The following is a 13,753-nucleotide window of genomic DNA, read 5'->3' as shown; positions in this document are numbered from 1 at the left end:
CCATGTTTCCCCCCCCCCCCCAAAAAAATATAGTGATGTCACAAACAAGGCGGCCATTATGTACACCACAATCTTTTCCTGAAAAAAAATTGGTTAAAGTCGTCAGAAATTGCCTAAGATAGCACCACAGAGCATCTGGAAACTATTTGTTCCCGGAGCCCTTAAGCGGGCCCCGAACCCCACGCCGTGAATTTGTGGACCCACTTTTTTGGGGCCCTGATTTTTTGGTCCGACCCCCCCCCCCAAAAAAAAAATGGGTTCTGGATCCGCCATTGCGGAGGCCGAAGGGCTCTCACTTTCACATCAACGGAAGGTGCCCCCTTTTCTGGATAAGTGCCCCTTTTTGGTGTCTCCCCCCCCCCCCCGTTTGAAAAGCGTTCCGCCGCCCCTGTGCCTAATGGAGGTCATAAACTACTACCTGGCGATGTCTATATGGGTTCCATATCCCATAAAAGATATCAAAAAATTGTCTTAAAACTTCTGTGCAATTTGCATTGACCAGGGTGTCTTACAAACACAGACGGATATTGCATACTGTGTAGGAGTTAAAACCCCATAGATCTTAAAAGTCTCGAAAAAGGTATTTCAACCTCATGAGTCGTATAGCATTAAAAATGTGTCGTAACCCTTAAAGGTATCAAAAGGTCTTATGATGACACTAAAAGGTCTGTAACCGAAAAGGTCTGTCACCTATCTTCAGATATCCCAAAAAGGTCCCTGCCCCTTTGAGGTATCGCGCGTTTCACCATAGAATGCTTCAGAAGGTCTCCTAACCTTGGAAGATCTCAACCGTAGGGGGTTTATATCCGTTCAGGTCTCACTCTCGGAAGGTCTTACACCCTCGGAAGGTTCTTAACCCCAGAAAATCTTTAAACATCAAGCGGTGTTATGACTCAGCGGGATCAATGATCAACTTCCAATAGCACCTAATGCAACAAGCACCTTTGCTGATACAGGGGGAGAATGAAGAAGAACAAAACCTTCGATTTGAGTGACAGATAGAATTATATAGACATAACCCAGAGGTCAAGGTAGCTAGGTCGCTAGCTTGGCAGTCCATTGTGCTTGTACTGATTTGCGGGGGGAAATGATATTGTACTTTGGGTAGGACTACTGCCTCCTGATAAGCACTGACGTCAGACCCAGACTGTGTGTGTGTGTATAAAAAGACCAGAAAATTTTCAAATTGTGCAGTATCACCACCGCTTGGACAACGAGTAAACATAACACTGCTCTGACATATTTTCTGAGGAAAAAGCGCCGAGATGATTTGGCAAGTATTTGGCATTTTATTTGTCACTGCTTTCTTATGGAAGCTTCTGGCATCACTAAATAAGATCTTGAGTGAGCGGGGTGCCATAAGGAAGCTGCCTTGTCCACCAGGAGCGCACTGGCTTTTCGGGCACCAAAAGCAGGGTCCTTTTGACCCCGGCTATAAGTGGCTGCTGGACACCGTGAAGGCGTTCCCTCGTGTCTTCACCTTGTGGCAGGGAGTGCTTCCTCTGCCAGTGCTAGTCCATCCGGACACCATCAAGCCGCTACTGACAGGAGCTGTAGCCAACACGAAATCCGCCTTCTACGACCTCTTTGCTGACTGGGTTGGTGATGGGCTTGTGAGATCCAAAAGTGCTAAATGGAAGAGGAACCGCCGTCTCCTGACCCACTCGTTCCACTTGGACGTCCTGCGTACCTACACTCCCGTGTTTAACGACTGCGTTGAGGTGCTTATTGGGAAGATGGACCAACTCGCTGCCCAGGGCAAACCCATAGACGTCAATCATGAGCTTGTCCTTTGTACCTTTGATGTCATCCTAAGAACTGCCTTCTCTTACAAGTCGGATTGTCAGGTAAGTCCTTGTAACTTTAAATACTGAGCAAGCCTTCCGTCAATACAAACAGAGCAGGAATTGCCTGACGCACTCAAAAACAGGAAGAAACAAAACACTTTTTTTAAAACCAAAATCGCCTATTTCACAGCTGAAGCTCTAAAGATGAAAGGCTACAAAGATGAGGCACAGAGGTTGCCCGTTACTCCGAAAGTACACCTGATGTTCGACAGAAAGCCAAAAAAATATAGGTAGTCTCTTTGGTAAATAAAATAATCATAATAAAATCAGTGTCTAAATAGCAAAGTTCTGTCATGCTTTCACGTCATTGCAGGTTCAGGCTCTCCCTAAAGAGGATGGGATTGATGTTCTGTCTGCATGTGATACCATGACGTGGTTTATCCAGGAACGCATGTTCCACAACAAATTGCTTACTGTCCCTTGGATTTTCCGACTTAGTTCCGGTTACCCAAAGTATAAGAAAGCCTTCGAGTACCTCCGCAAAATCGCCAAACGTGGGATCCAAGACAGGAAGAAAGAAATAACCGATAAGGTACAACTGCAAATTTAAAGGTCAACGTAATAACAGTACAACATTTATCTCTACCTAAATTATGAGGGCCAGTGGGATTTTAAAAAGGGGAATTTAGCGCCCTTGAGTTTGAAATAATGTTGACATAGACGAACATGTTAGTTGTAGTGCTGCTTGCTATAAGTAAAGGTGCCTTATCTCCCTTGAGCAACTGTCAATCGCTGATGGTGTTGTCGTACTTGTCGATGTTGTCACATGTTAATTGACGTCTGTAACGTTTGCTCTCGTTGTCTAATTTTGTAGAAACATAATAATGGCAATCGTTCTTGCTCCACTCTTTATACAGATAGAAGCAGGTGATCCCCTTACCACACCCCGCGATTTCCTAGACACGCTTCTCATGGCCAAAGATGAAGACGGCAACGGCTTCACCGTGGAGGAAATGGCGGATGAAGTCAACACTTTCATGTTCGCTGGCCACGAGACCACGGCAACTTCCATGACGTGGCTGCTGTACAATCTGGCTAAGTACCCTGAGCACCAAACGAAAATAAGGGAAGAGGTAGACGAGATACTGGGTGATAGAGACTCGGACAGAATTATCACGTAAGCAATTTTTATCATTCTTCCGGTAACTCCCACGGAATGAGGTTTATCTGTAAAGCTGCACAATGCGCTTCATCATCAACGATACCTGCCTACAAACCCATTGAACTTGAAGCATTCCTAAATACATCTCAGCTCCCTGAGGTCCACATGCTAGCATTTTAGCGCAAATGGCTATTCAAAAGCAATAATCATCTCTGCCCTCATGTGACACGGTTAATCATTTTGGCAATGTAAGGAGGGAAGCAACAATGGCACCTGAACCGATAGACGCACATGCCGAGCCCGAACCCATATTCTGCAGTATTATCAACGCTCTGGATTCGACATCTACCACTATAGCTCGCAGTGATCGAAGTGTACTGTATGAAGATATTTGTAATAAATTGTACCCCTGTCTCAAGATATGACATGTGATGCATATTATGTGGTTTGTTTCACTACAGCAAGGACCTAAATCGCATGGCGTACACGACCCTGGTCATGAAGGAGTCCATGCGAATGATGACAGCTGGTCCATTGGTAAGTCGCGTCCTGACTGCTCCGTACACTATAGACGGCGTTACACTCCCCGTTGGAACCATGCTAGGTATATCTATTCACCAGCTTCATCACAACCCGAGCGTCTGGGGAGAAGACCATATGGAGTTCAAGCCATCTCGGTTCCTGCCGGAGAACCTCGCCAAGATGGATCCCTTTGCCTTCCTTTCGTTCTCTGCCGGGAGCAGGAACTGCATCGGGCAGCAGTTCGCACTGAACAAGATCAAAGTATTCGTGGCTAGGATCCTGAGGCGGTTCCGTCTCAGCCTGGTGCCGGGAGACCCAGCACCGGTTGCCAACATGACCGTTGTCTCTAAACCCGTCATCCCGCTGTATATCCGTCTGCAGCAAATCAATGGGAAATCTTAAAGGCATTGCCCAACCATGTCAATAACTCAAACACATTGATTGCTAATCAATCAAGCATTTTTACATAGATATATAGTAGTGTACATGTACTCTTACAAATCTAACTGAAGTAATAATTGAAGACAATCGATCTTCGAGTAGACTTAGGGTTTAGTTCGTGCTAAACCTGAGTGTTTCATCATGCGACATGCGCTAAGTAATGGATTTTCAAAAATGGTGTATGATTTTACCAGACATTTACTTATGATCTGTGCTTTAAGCCTTTATAAAGGCTTCACTGAAATAGGTTGTTTAGCGTTTGTTTGCGGTGTATAAACAAAACAAATAACTTGAAAGTCTATAGTTTAGAACTCCATTGCAACCCGTCAACAGTTTATTATAGTCACGCTAGGTATGTTTTCAGGTTCCCCCTCCTGTTATTGTGGTACAGACGCATCCGCAAAAGTGTCAGTTCGTTAGAATAATGTTTACACATGTATTTTGGAAAATACTGCATTTTTTAATGCGGCATTGTAGTCTAAGATCTTGAAAGCTGCAATTCGCCGGTGCATGAGCAAGTTATTCTAAGGTAGGTTTTTCTTCAGTTTAAAAAACAATTACTATACAAATAGTCTACAAACCGAAGTCTTCTTTTTTAACACCAGGCGCATGTGGATTTAGGGTCTATTATTGCCTCTCAAGGCTTTCTCTCTTTCCTTAAGTGAGTGATTGAAGATCATTGATGCAAGTTTGAGTGTAGTGCTGGCTTTATGTGTCTTTTTGCTTTACGTTCGCTTATTAAATATACATGTACCTTTATCGTGCTACCATCATTTCAGTCATGTTCCCTGTATCCAATAATAGTACTGAGTGATGTTTTTGTGCAAAAAGTATCCAGATTATCTTTCCTTCCAGCCTCGTTTTGGTTTCGTTGATTTGAACAGGAAAAGATCGTGATGGCCGCAACATTGTTTACCATTCTTAATACGTTCAATCTGTTCTTCTTTGTTTGCTGTGTTTTTGCATATTTTACGTTTAGGTCCGGATTGTACTGGTCTTGAAAGATACAAAAAAATTGCAAGTTTATCCTATTATTTTAAAGGGAAAATACAACATTTGCAAACATCAAAAAATAAAACTACCAAATCATTTTGAAATACCTTGCTGGACTGTTAGTGAATGACAGTGTAAAGCATCCTGTAAAATCATGGCACCTGGTAAACTGTCATTTTCAAGAAAAGTGGTATTTTTGTATCAATTTCCAACGCTGATCGGCCGATCAGCGTTGGAAAAAACTGGCTTTTTTTCAAATAGTGGCCCCAATTGACAATCGCACTTGTTTGCAATCGATTACAAACCTATGAACGGGTACGAGCCAGCTAGACTGGTTCCCCGACCTTACAATTCCCCAGTGTATGTAAACTGCTGTTTCTTCTTATATGGAGTCAGGGAACCAGACTACAGGAAAATTATTGTTTTTCTTGGTTTTATAGCATTTTCGAACCCAAAACCTCAACTTGTAACTGTATTTGCTATAAATTTCCAACCCCCAAATTCCATCCATTTCTGAAAATTACAGCAAAAGCAAATGATGTATATTCCCTCTAATGAGTGGCTTAAACGTAGTATAGGATAGACTTATTTCGGGTCGAAACTTGGGGTCGAAATGGCTGCCATTGTTTGCATATATATATCCCATATTAAATTAATTAGTGGCTGAAAGGTAATAAAGGTAATATAGGATCGTTTGGTTGTGCTTGGGGTTTTGTGTGTGTGTGTGTCAACGAAATTGCTCGCAATCTTAAGTAAGCTGCGTAACAATTAACCTGTCAAATTTAAAAAAAAAAATACATTTTGTTAAAAAAAAGTCTGAAATATAGTTCTGATGCCTTGTATTCTCATTTTATATGAGTTCTAATTAATAAATAAATAGTTCTGATGCCTTGTTTTCTCATTTTATATGAGTTCTTATAGTTAATAAATAAATGGTTCTGATGCCTTGTATTCTCATTTTGATGGGTTGGGCCACAACTTGGTTAGTTAGCCTAATTAATGAGTCGGGACGAAGTGAACCTGGTGTTGTTCGTCATGCATACCATCTGGGCCAAGTTTCATGACTTTATACCAGTTTGCACACCAGGCCTCCATATTCTGCAACAGCGAGGGGACTACATACAGATTCCAAAATCGCCGTTTCATATTAACACGTGCTCCTCTCCAATGCCACACTGCATTTTCCTGCCGCGCGCATCATACGCGCGTGCACGCATGTCGGACTTTAGTGCACGTACGTCGGACATAAATCACGGCTGTGATTGGTCAAAACACCGTGGGGCGGTGCTTACTAGATCGGTCCATTGCCCGCCTCCAGTACAATCTCTGATTAACCAATTGGGACACGACTCTCATTCAGTCGTTTAGTGTATACGTGACCTCGAGGTCCCATGGGATGGGCAATTCTCACGCAATTTAATTTTTTTTTAAAAGTGATAAAAAAAGATGAACATTAAATGAATTACTTAATTCGAAAAATTAACATCTTCCCTTTATTCACAGTTTCAGGCTATGTACACATGTAAAAAAAAACCCAAGAAGTTCCAGTACAAAAACATTAAAATATCATATACAACATTGCATACTTGATTAAAAAATATAAAACTCTCTGACTCCATGCTCTTCAATGGTGGCTACTCACACACATGTAGTCCAATCCGGGCTATCTACTCTTAAAATAGATTCAGAGGTATCCCTTGCAATAGCCGTATTTAGTACGGGATTTACACGGCATAGTGTTCTTTTTAACTATTTAACCCATGGCGATATTCAATTCAACTTAATATTTGGGTACTTTTCAATCATTTTCAGTGAGTATCCACCCAAAAAAATGGGTTAATGACTTGGTCACAGTTTAAGTCAAAATATTACCAGAGGACTGTAATCTTGTACTCGGTATTCGTACTCGAGTACTACTCAAGTACTTTTTTAGAGTACTCGTACTCGTATGTACAACTACTTGTACTCGGAGACCTGTACTTCTACTCGGAAGAACTCTACTCGTACTCAGCAACCTTAGTACTCGGCAGTACCCGGTACTTGGAAAAAAGGACTCGTCTAAAACGCTGCAACACTTTTAAAACCTAGGAGGCAAAGGCCTTATTCTAGCAGCCGAGGATGAATATAAAGACCCCCCCCCCTCCCCCCGGAGTATTTGGAGTAAAACCACTATCATGTAAAATACCCAAACCTTCTATTTTATGTTCTGCCGGAGTATTTTATGTTCTGCCGCAGTATGCTAAAGAATTAAATTGCAAGTCTATCAAAGTTAAACCTTCTGTCTTTGTCAGCAATCAAGCCAGGAGAGGGAAGCTATCAAACGTGTTGAACAGATAGGGCCCTGTTGCAGGCATCATGAAATAGTGCATATGAACCACCGAAGTACATATACACAAAGTATATACATGTAAGCATTCGGGCTACACTTTGCAGTCTATAGTTCTTGCATGGAGTCCATATAGGCAGTGCATGAGGCAACTCCTGCTGACACAAAGATGAAAGTGCATTTCAGTGATGCATTGCTGGCAATGAGCAGTACATGAATTATCCGACATGAGCAGAGGACAGTCGTAGAACTCGGAGTAATCACAGTACAGCACTGTCTCCTCCAGTTTGGTGCATTTCAATCTTGATGCAGGACTATTCCAAGGAACTGCCTAGCAGGAGCAGGCAGACAGCATCCCCGAACTTGAGATGGCACTAAGCAATGATCTATGACACAAAGTTGTGATCAGACATGAGCAGCGACAGTCATGAAACTCTGTCGAGTAATAACAGTACAGTACTGTTTCCTCTAATGTGGTGCATGTGCTACCCTGGAGGCCACACTGTTCCAGGGTCTTATGCGGCAGGAGCAGGCTGGATGCATTCTGGGACCAGTCTCAGGAGACATGAAGCGATGAGCTTTGACATGATGTAGTAATCGGAATGAGACGGGGGCAGTCGTGGAAGTCGGTAGAGTACAGCACTGTCTCCTCTGGCTTGGTGTGTGTCCCATCTTGGATGCAACACTTGTCTGGGGCTTTTCTGGCAAGAGCAAGTGAAGTAGACTTTCTTGGACTGAGAAGGCACTGAGCAATGAGCTATGACATGAAATAGTAATCTGACATAAGCAAGGGACAGTCATGGAACTCAGTGGAGTAATCATAGTACAGCACCGTTTCCTCCGGTTTGGTGCGGGTTCCGCCTTGGATGCCACACTGCTCCAAGGTCTTGTCAGGTAGGAGCAGGCAGGAAGCATCCCGGGATTTGTCTGAGAAGACTCTGAGCTTGGTGGTGCCCAAGTCAGTGCGCTCCTTGATGATCTCCATCAGGCCGTAGATGGTCAGGTGGGAGTGAACAATCACGCTGAAGTGGCCTGGGTAGGACCGCAGGGTGTCGAAGGTGGCAAACTTGAGATAGATGTACACATACCTGGAAGTCAAACAAAGGAAGGCCAACTTCAAATCAAGTTTCAATATTATTTCATACAATTACAAAGCCAATACAATAAATGTAAATTAACGTAGAGGAAATTTAAATAAAAGTCAACAGCTTTCATTTTGTTCTATGGCCCATTGAGGAATCTTGGCACGAATGCATACTGCAATTTTATAATGCCACAAGAGTCTACACACTGCGAGTTTTGCATTGAAAGTTTAACACATTTCAATGACAGGATATTTCAATGCAAGTGTTTTATGATGGCAAATCATGTACACTCAGCATTTGCATCAAGCGTGAACTGGCTTTAAAGGCTTTGTATTAGGAAGTTACACAAAGTGCATGTGCACATTTTATGTTGGGCCCGATCGGTGAATGTGCACAATGGGTCGATCGCACTGCGCTATCGGTAGCTCATGCCGCCATCGGTCGATCGCACCGCCATTTGTCAATCACCTTTTCTTTTTTTAATACGGATATAGAGGATTGCTTTGAAAAGGGAAGTGAAGTCTGAGATCTTTATGGGATCGACCAATCATCCAGGTGCATTTCTGCGCGATCTGCCCTTTGCGCAGATCCACCGATCGCACTCAACATATAAACATGTATGCAAGATCATTAAGTGCCAACTAACGACAATGAAGAAATGTCAGTTCCTTGGTACAAATTTCCAGGAATGCACTGTTTTCTTTTTTTATGCTTCAAACTTAAAAGCAAAAAAGATATCAATTTTCTTGCAGATAAAATAACCACTAGTCCAACATAGACTTGTTGGCATTTAAGAACGCTCTTATTAGTAAACTAAATCACAGCGCTTACAGTATTATTATTACCCCTGATCATTGGGCCAATTAAACATTCCAAATACCATCTCAGCTCCCTGGGGAGTATAAAGCTGGATGCTGCCTGTTAGGCGCAAGCAAGCTTATTCCATCACAATAACCATCTCTGCCCTCACAGGTACCCACTTACTCCTGGGTGGAGAGAAGCAATGAGTGACAAAGTGCCTTGCTCAAGGGCACACGCACCATGACCCCGGCTGGACTCGAACCCACAACCTGCAGCTTTACCCACAGACCACGAATCCAGTGCCCTGGCCACAGCACTCCACTAATAGTATTACCCCGGTGTGAAAATGTTCATTCTTATTATATGCACATGTGCACTGCAGAATTGGAATACGAAACCAAGACTAAAAGTCAAGATGATTTCTTTGCACTAACTTAGGGTATTTCTCCACAGTGGGTTTCCATAAGCCAAGCTTACAGCACGGGCACTCTTCCAGCACCTCCTTGGTTATTGTCAACAGAGGGCGCTCCTCAGTTTCTTTAGTCTCCTCGTCACTGCAAATACAAGTTTTGCCACACACAAGTCGGTTAACACAGAGCAAAATCAAACAGAAAACTGGTCCGACAAATACTCAATTTGGAGCCGACTTGAAAATTAGCACATTAGTAACAAAATATCTTCGGACCATGACGTCCGAATATGTTTCACCCTTTGGGATGAAAATCTGAGAAACAGTGTAGTTTATAACTATTTTTTCAAACTAGAATTCTTAAAATGACAACCATTGACCCTATGTTACCTATGACCTAAGCCTGGGCCAACGTCTGTTGGCTGAGAAACCTAAGCATTTTCAGTAAGATTTGAGGCTTTGCGGAAACACCATGTGGGAATACATTTCTCAAACTAAAGAGTGGTTCTGAAAAGAACCAGAGGTATAAACTCAGAGTTTAAAGAGAGTGGTTCTGAAAAGAACCAGAAGTATAAACTCAGAGGTTAAAGAGAGTGGTTCTGAAAAGAACCAGAGGTATAAACTCAGAGTTTAAAGAGAGTGGTTCTGAAAAGAACCAGAGGTATAAACTCAGAGTTTAAAGAGAGTGGTTCAGAAAAGAACCAGAGGTATAAACTCAGAGTTTAAAGAGAGTGGTTCTGAAAAGAACCAGAGGTATAAATCTCTGCTTCTTTTCTGAACCATTCTCTTTCGTTTGTGAAATTTATTCCCATAAGTGTTTCCGCAAACGTTTCATTCACTAAGCATTTTTTAATGTTTCACAAAACTGTAATACGCACTAACATCAAACCATTGAAAAAGTGTGCGTATGAATTTTAATCTGGAAATACGGACAAGGTATAAGATTGCTACATTTGCTATACACTCACTGATAATGTGTAAAATCCTTTCAAAATGTCAGTAATGTTAAAAACAACCCAATTTATGGGAATCCTTTAATCTTCAACAAAATTGAGTGCTGCGGACTCACTCAGTGGCAAAGCTGAGCCCTTTAGAGAATTCCACGTAGTCGATGGTCTCGTTCTTGTCTCTGTCCAATCTCTTGGCTAGTATATGCAGCTCCAGGGCATTGCAAGGTGCATCGAGGTCCAGCATTCCTGAATCAAGCAAACAAAGAAAGGAGAATAAGACTGCAGCAATCCTTACGCGGGGTTCGACTTCTGCTAGTCAAAACAGCGGCGGGCTAGTCAAACTATTCCCTAAGTAGCCCAGCTGGCGAGTCAAACATTATTGGGCTACGGCAAAGATGAAAGGACAGGAAGAAATAAATCTTTAAATTTAGAAAGCAAACCTGTATCAATTTGTGTCTAATTTTATTAACTGTTTAAGGTTAAATTATTAGATCTGTTTATTAAAAACACTGACAAGATTGCTTCAGGATATACACGTTTTACATGTATGCACATTGTTGTTTTTGAGACACTCTGTAAAAGAAAAACGTGCGGACTAGTGAAAATGCCCAGCAACCCAGCCCTACATTACCCGACTTGAATTCCTCGTAGGTCAGCACGCCATCCCCGTTTCTGTCAAATCTCTTGAAGAGTTCCACAGCCTTATGCTTGTTGGCAACGATCCACCGGTCCATCCGGTCCAGAAAGTTCCGGTATAGGTCAGTCTGTGAGGTCATGAGATCACATGCCTTTTCTAGTTTCTCCTATAAATAAGGGACAAATTCTGAGGGTCATTCCAGCCAATGTTGGAGGTTGAAGGTAAAACTTTAAGACGTGATGGACTGACTACACAAACTTTGAATTCCTGTCAGAAGAATACTAAAAGCATTTTATGCTTTTATAAGGTTACGCACAAGGTTTGTTATTTTATCGAGGATATTATGCTAGATCCTGCTTTCTTTTAGTAAACATTAAGCTGGAGAAATCTTACTGCACCTTCTTTGACATGTAGACGAGTACACAGGTTAAAATGTATTCAATCACCACCATCGTTCGTGCAGCACGTGTTGCAGAATAGATGGCGCGTCCTATATAAGTGAGACATCACGAGTTCGATACCCCTGTCGCGCTCATCCGACATTTTCAGGGTGACTACTATATTTATTTGCACAATATTACATTTTCTTTTTCTAATTCTTATCTTTGCAGGATTTTAAAGGGAAGTAAAGTCCGAAATTGTGGTCTGATTCCCATCTTGTGGATACGAAGTCAAGACGACAATTTTGCAGCTTTATACCGTTTACTAAAAGAAAGCTGCATCCGGCTATTAAAATATCCAAATTTTCATTCAATCAGTTACCTTTGCCTTTTCTGCCTTGTTCACTTTCTTCTTTGCCCCACCTTTCTTCTTCTTGCCTTTCTTTAGCGGCATGATGTCTTCTGTCTTGAAATTCCCTCAGTATTCTATACAGAGTATGTACAACCGACAACAGGTTAGAACTACAAAAAGTACAAGATCAATGCATTTAATTATTAAAATTGGGACCGATTCGGCTCACTCTTTGATCTGCATTATGAGCTTGAGTATATCAAGAAGTTTAGGGGCAAATGTACAGCAGTTTTGAGGGCAAGATTACCATATGCGAAGTTCACTAATTTTCCTCTGTATTGACTAACAAGCCCCCAGATAGCAATTTCATGTCATGAAAGTCAATTTGAGCAGTGAGAAAATACAAGCATTTTCTTAGAAAACACTTAGAATTTTTCAGTCCAATCTCATAGGGTTTGTACACAGGGTGTTGAGTGAACTTCGTATATGGAAATCTTTCCGTTTTGAGCATTGTTAGCCCTTGTCTATGAACTTTTACATGGCTGACAAAATTCTCTAAAAATGTGCACAAGGCAAACACAAGGACCCCAAGAAACTGTTCAAAATTACAAAAAAAGGAATGAATTACACAGTCAATACTAGTAGTAGTACGTCAGTTACCAGCCAGTTTTTATAAACACGTCAGTGTTCACCTCAACTTGTGATTTCACTTAAGAAGAATCCAGAAGCTAGCTCGGGATCGATGGCCGGTAATAAATAGGCACAAAAAATGTAAAAATTAAGAGGATGTCATGGACATGGACATGATGATGGATACTCCTAGAACTATGAGGCTCCACGTAGTGGAGCCCACTACGTGGAGCCTCATAGTTCTAGGAGTAGATGATGGACTAGACCCGTGAACGTGGCTTGTAAACTACGCCACGTTCTAATGTCATTTCGAACCTGGCGAACGTGTCCCTCTGACTCCCTCCGTTACACACACTGGACGTTATTTTGCCCATGTAATAAGTACTCACATATGAAGCTGTCTTGAATTCTATTTGTACGTCAAAACTTGCATTTGACGAAAATTGAGGAAAATTCTGGCCCCGGTCCGCTACTGCTAGCTGCCATTTTCTCCCAACTGACGCATGCGCATTGCGTTTTATTTTCGTATGATTCGACGGCTGTTTACTGTCGCAGCTAAAACAGACATCGTTTCAAGTCCTTTCCTCTCTCACCGCACCGCACGCGGTCGCACGTGCGCCCGCATGTGTGTGCACACGAGATGAGCTGAGCGGCGAATCGTCTGCGGGTTTTTTCCTTTCGGGGTTGCGACATGAAACAGCCGTCAATCTGTCCAAGCGACTCAGACGCGTCCGGGGTTGTTTGTCAGGGTCAGGTTAAAATCTAATTTCTGCACGTTCGTACGGGTCTTTACTGATGGGCAAATTTCGTCGAAATTACACAGCCGAAACAATCGGACGGGCAAATTTAGATTTCTAGGTGAGTACTCAACACCCATACGGAATTATGTATGTCGGATCGATTTCGCCAGGTTCGAAATGAAACAAGAACGTGGCGTTGTATACAACGCCACGTTCACGGGTCTAATGATGGACGTGTTCCAATTTGTCCAAAGTGGATCTCTACTTGGAACCGGGCACGTAATTAACGACACAATCACCCAATAGTCTGAAACTGTTGTATACTTATTAAATTTATCTAGTAATGCGTGGAAAAAAAAACAGGGGAAAAGGTTTCGGATGGACCTACTTACGAATACGATTACGAGCTGCGTAACAAAACCCCACGATGACAACCAGCCAAATAAATGGCCGCTCGTCGCAACGGGAACAGCGCCCTCCGTTGACGGCAGTTCTACTAATATCGCCAACCAAAACAGAAACTAGGTCGTGCCTCGAT

General features: G+C 42.4%; 2 protein-coding genes across 5 annotated transcripts; one reads left to right on the top strand and one right to left on the bottom strand.

Moving 5' to 3' along the window:
- Positions 1-223: 223 nt before the first annotated feature.
- Positions 224-4,793, top strand: LOC119739312 (cytochrome P450 4F22-like). 2 transcript variants are annotated; one of them, XM_038214194.1, is made up of 4 exons: positions 225-1,847; positions 2,161-2,379; positions 2,705-2,964; positions 3,411-4,793. In XM_038214194.1, the coding sequence occupies exons 1-4, from the start codon at positions 1,266-1,268 to the stop codon at positions 3,871-3,873; spliced, it is 1,524 nt and encodes a 507-aa protein (XP_038070122.1). In that variant the 5' UTR covers positions 225-1,265; the 3' UTR covers positions 3,874-4,793. The 2 variants fall into 2 exon arrangements, with proteins under 2 accessions (XP_038070123.1, XP_038070122.1); XM_038214195.1 differs by lacking the exon at positions 2,161-2,379 and having other exon boundaries at positions 224-1,847.
- Positions 4,794-6,367: 1,574 nt separating this feature from the next.
- LOC119739436 lies at positions 6,368-13,715 on the bottom strand. Of its 3 annotated transcripts, none has more exons than XM_038214385.1 (6): positions 13,608-13,715; positions 11,876-11,979; positions 11,108-11,279; positions 10,596-10,722; positions 9,552-9,671; positions 6,368-8,319 (listed from the first exon to the last, which is right to left on the bottom strand). In XM_038214385.1, exons 2-6 carry the CDS (start codon positions 11,945-11,947, stop codon positions 7,989-7,991), a joined length of 822 nt encoding a protein of 273 aa, XP_038070313.1. In that variant the 5' UTR covers positions 11,948-11,979; positions 13,608-13,715; the 3' UTR covers positions 6,368-7,988. The 3 variants fall into 3 exon arrangements, with proteins under 3 accessions (XP_038070313.1, XP_038070314.1, XP_038070315.1); XM_038214386.1 differs by having other exon boundaries at positions 13,604-13,688; XM_038214387.1 differs by having other exon boundaries at positions 11,876-12,015; positions 13,608-13,681.
- Positions 13,716-13,753: the final 38 nt, after the last annotated feature.

Source organism: Patiria miniata, unplaced genomic scaffold, assembly GCF_015706575.1.
Source record: "Patiria miniata isolate m_02_andy unplaced genomic scaffold, ASM1570657v1 HiC_scaffold_30, whole genome shotgun sequence".
NCBI lineage: Eukaryota > Metazoa > Echinodermata > Asteroidea > Valvatida > Asterinidae > Patiria > Patiria miniata.
This window is presented reverse-complemented; position numbering and strand designations above follow the sequence as displayed.

Bases quoted from the DNA above. Each gene is read 5' to 3' on its own strand.
- LOC119739312 (XM_038214194.1), top strand. From the start codon at position 1,266: ATGATTTGGCAAGTATTTGGCATTTTATTTGTCACTGCTTTCTTATGG. The intron at 2,380-2,704 runs GTACAACTGCAA...CTCTTTATACAG, and splicing joins AGAAAGAAATAACCGATAAG to ATAGAAGCAGGTGATCCCCT. The intron at 2,965-3,410 runs GTAAGCAATTTT...GTTTCACTACAG, and splicing joins GACTCGGACAGAATTATCAC to CAAGGACCTAAATCGCATGG.
- LOC119739436 (XM_038214385.1), bottom strand. From the start codon at position 11,947: ATGCCGCTAAAGAAAGGCAAGAAGAAGAAAGGTGGGGCAAAGAAGAAA. The intron at 11,280-11,875 runs GTAACTGATTGA...CCTTATTTATAG, and splicing joins ACAAGGCAGAAAAGGCAAAG to GAGAAACTAGAAAAGGCATG. The intron at 8,320-9,551 runs GTTAGTGCAAAG...TTTGACTTCCAG, and splicing joins ACTGTGGAGAAATACCCTAA to GTATGTGTACATCTATCTCA.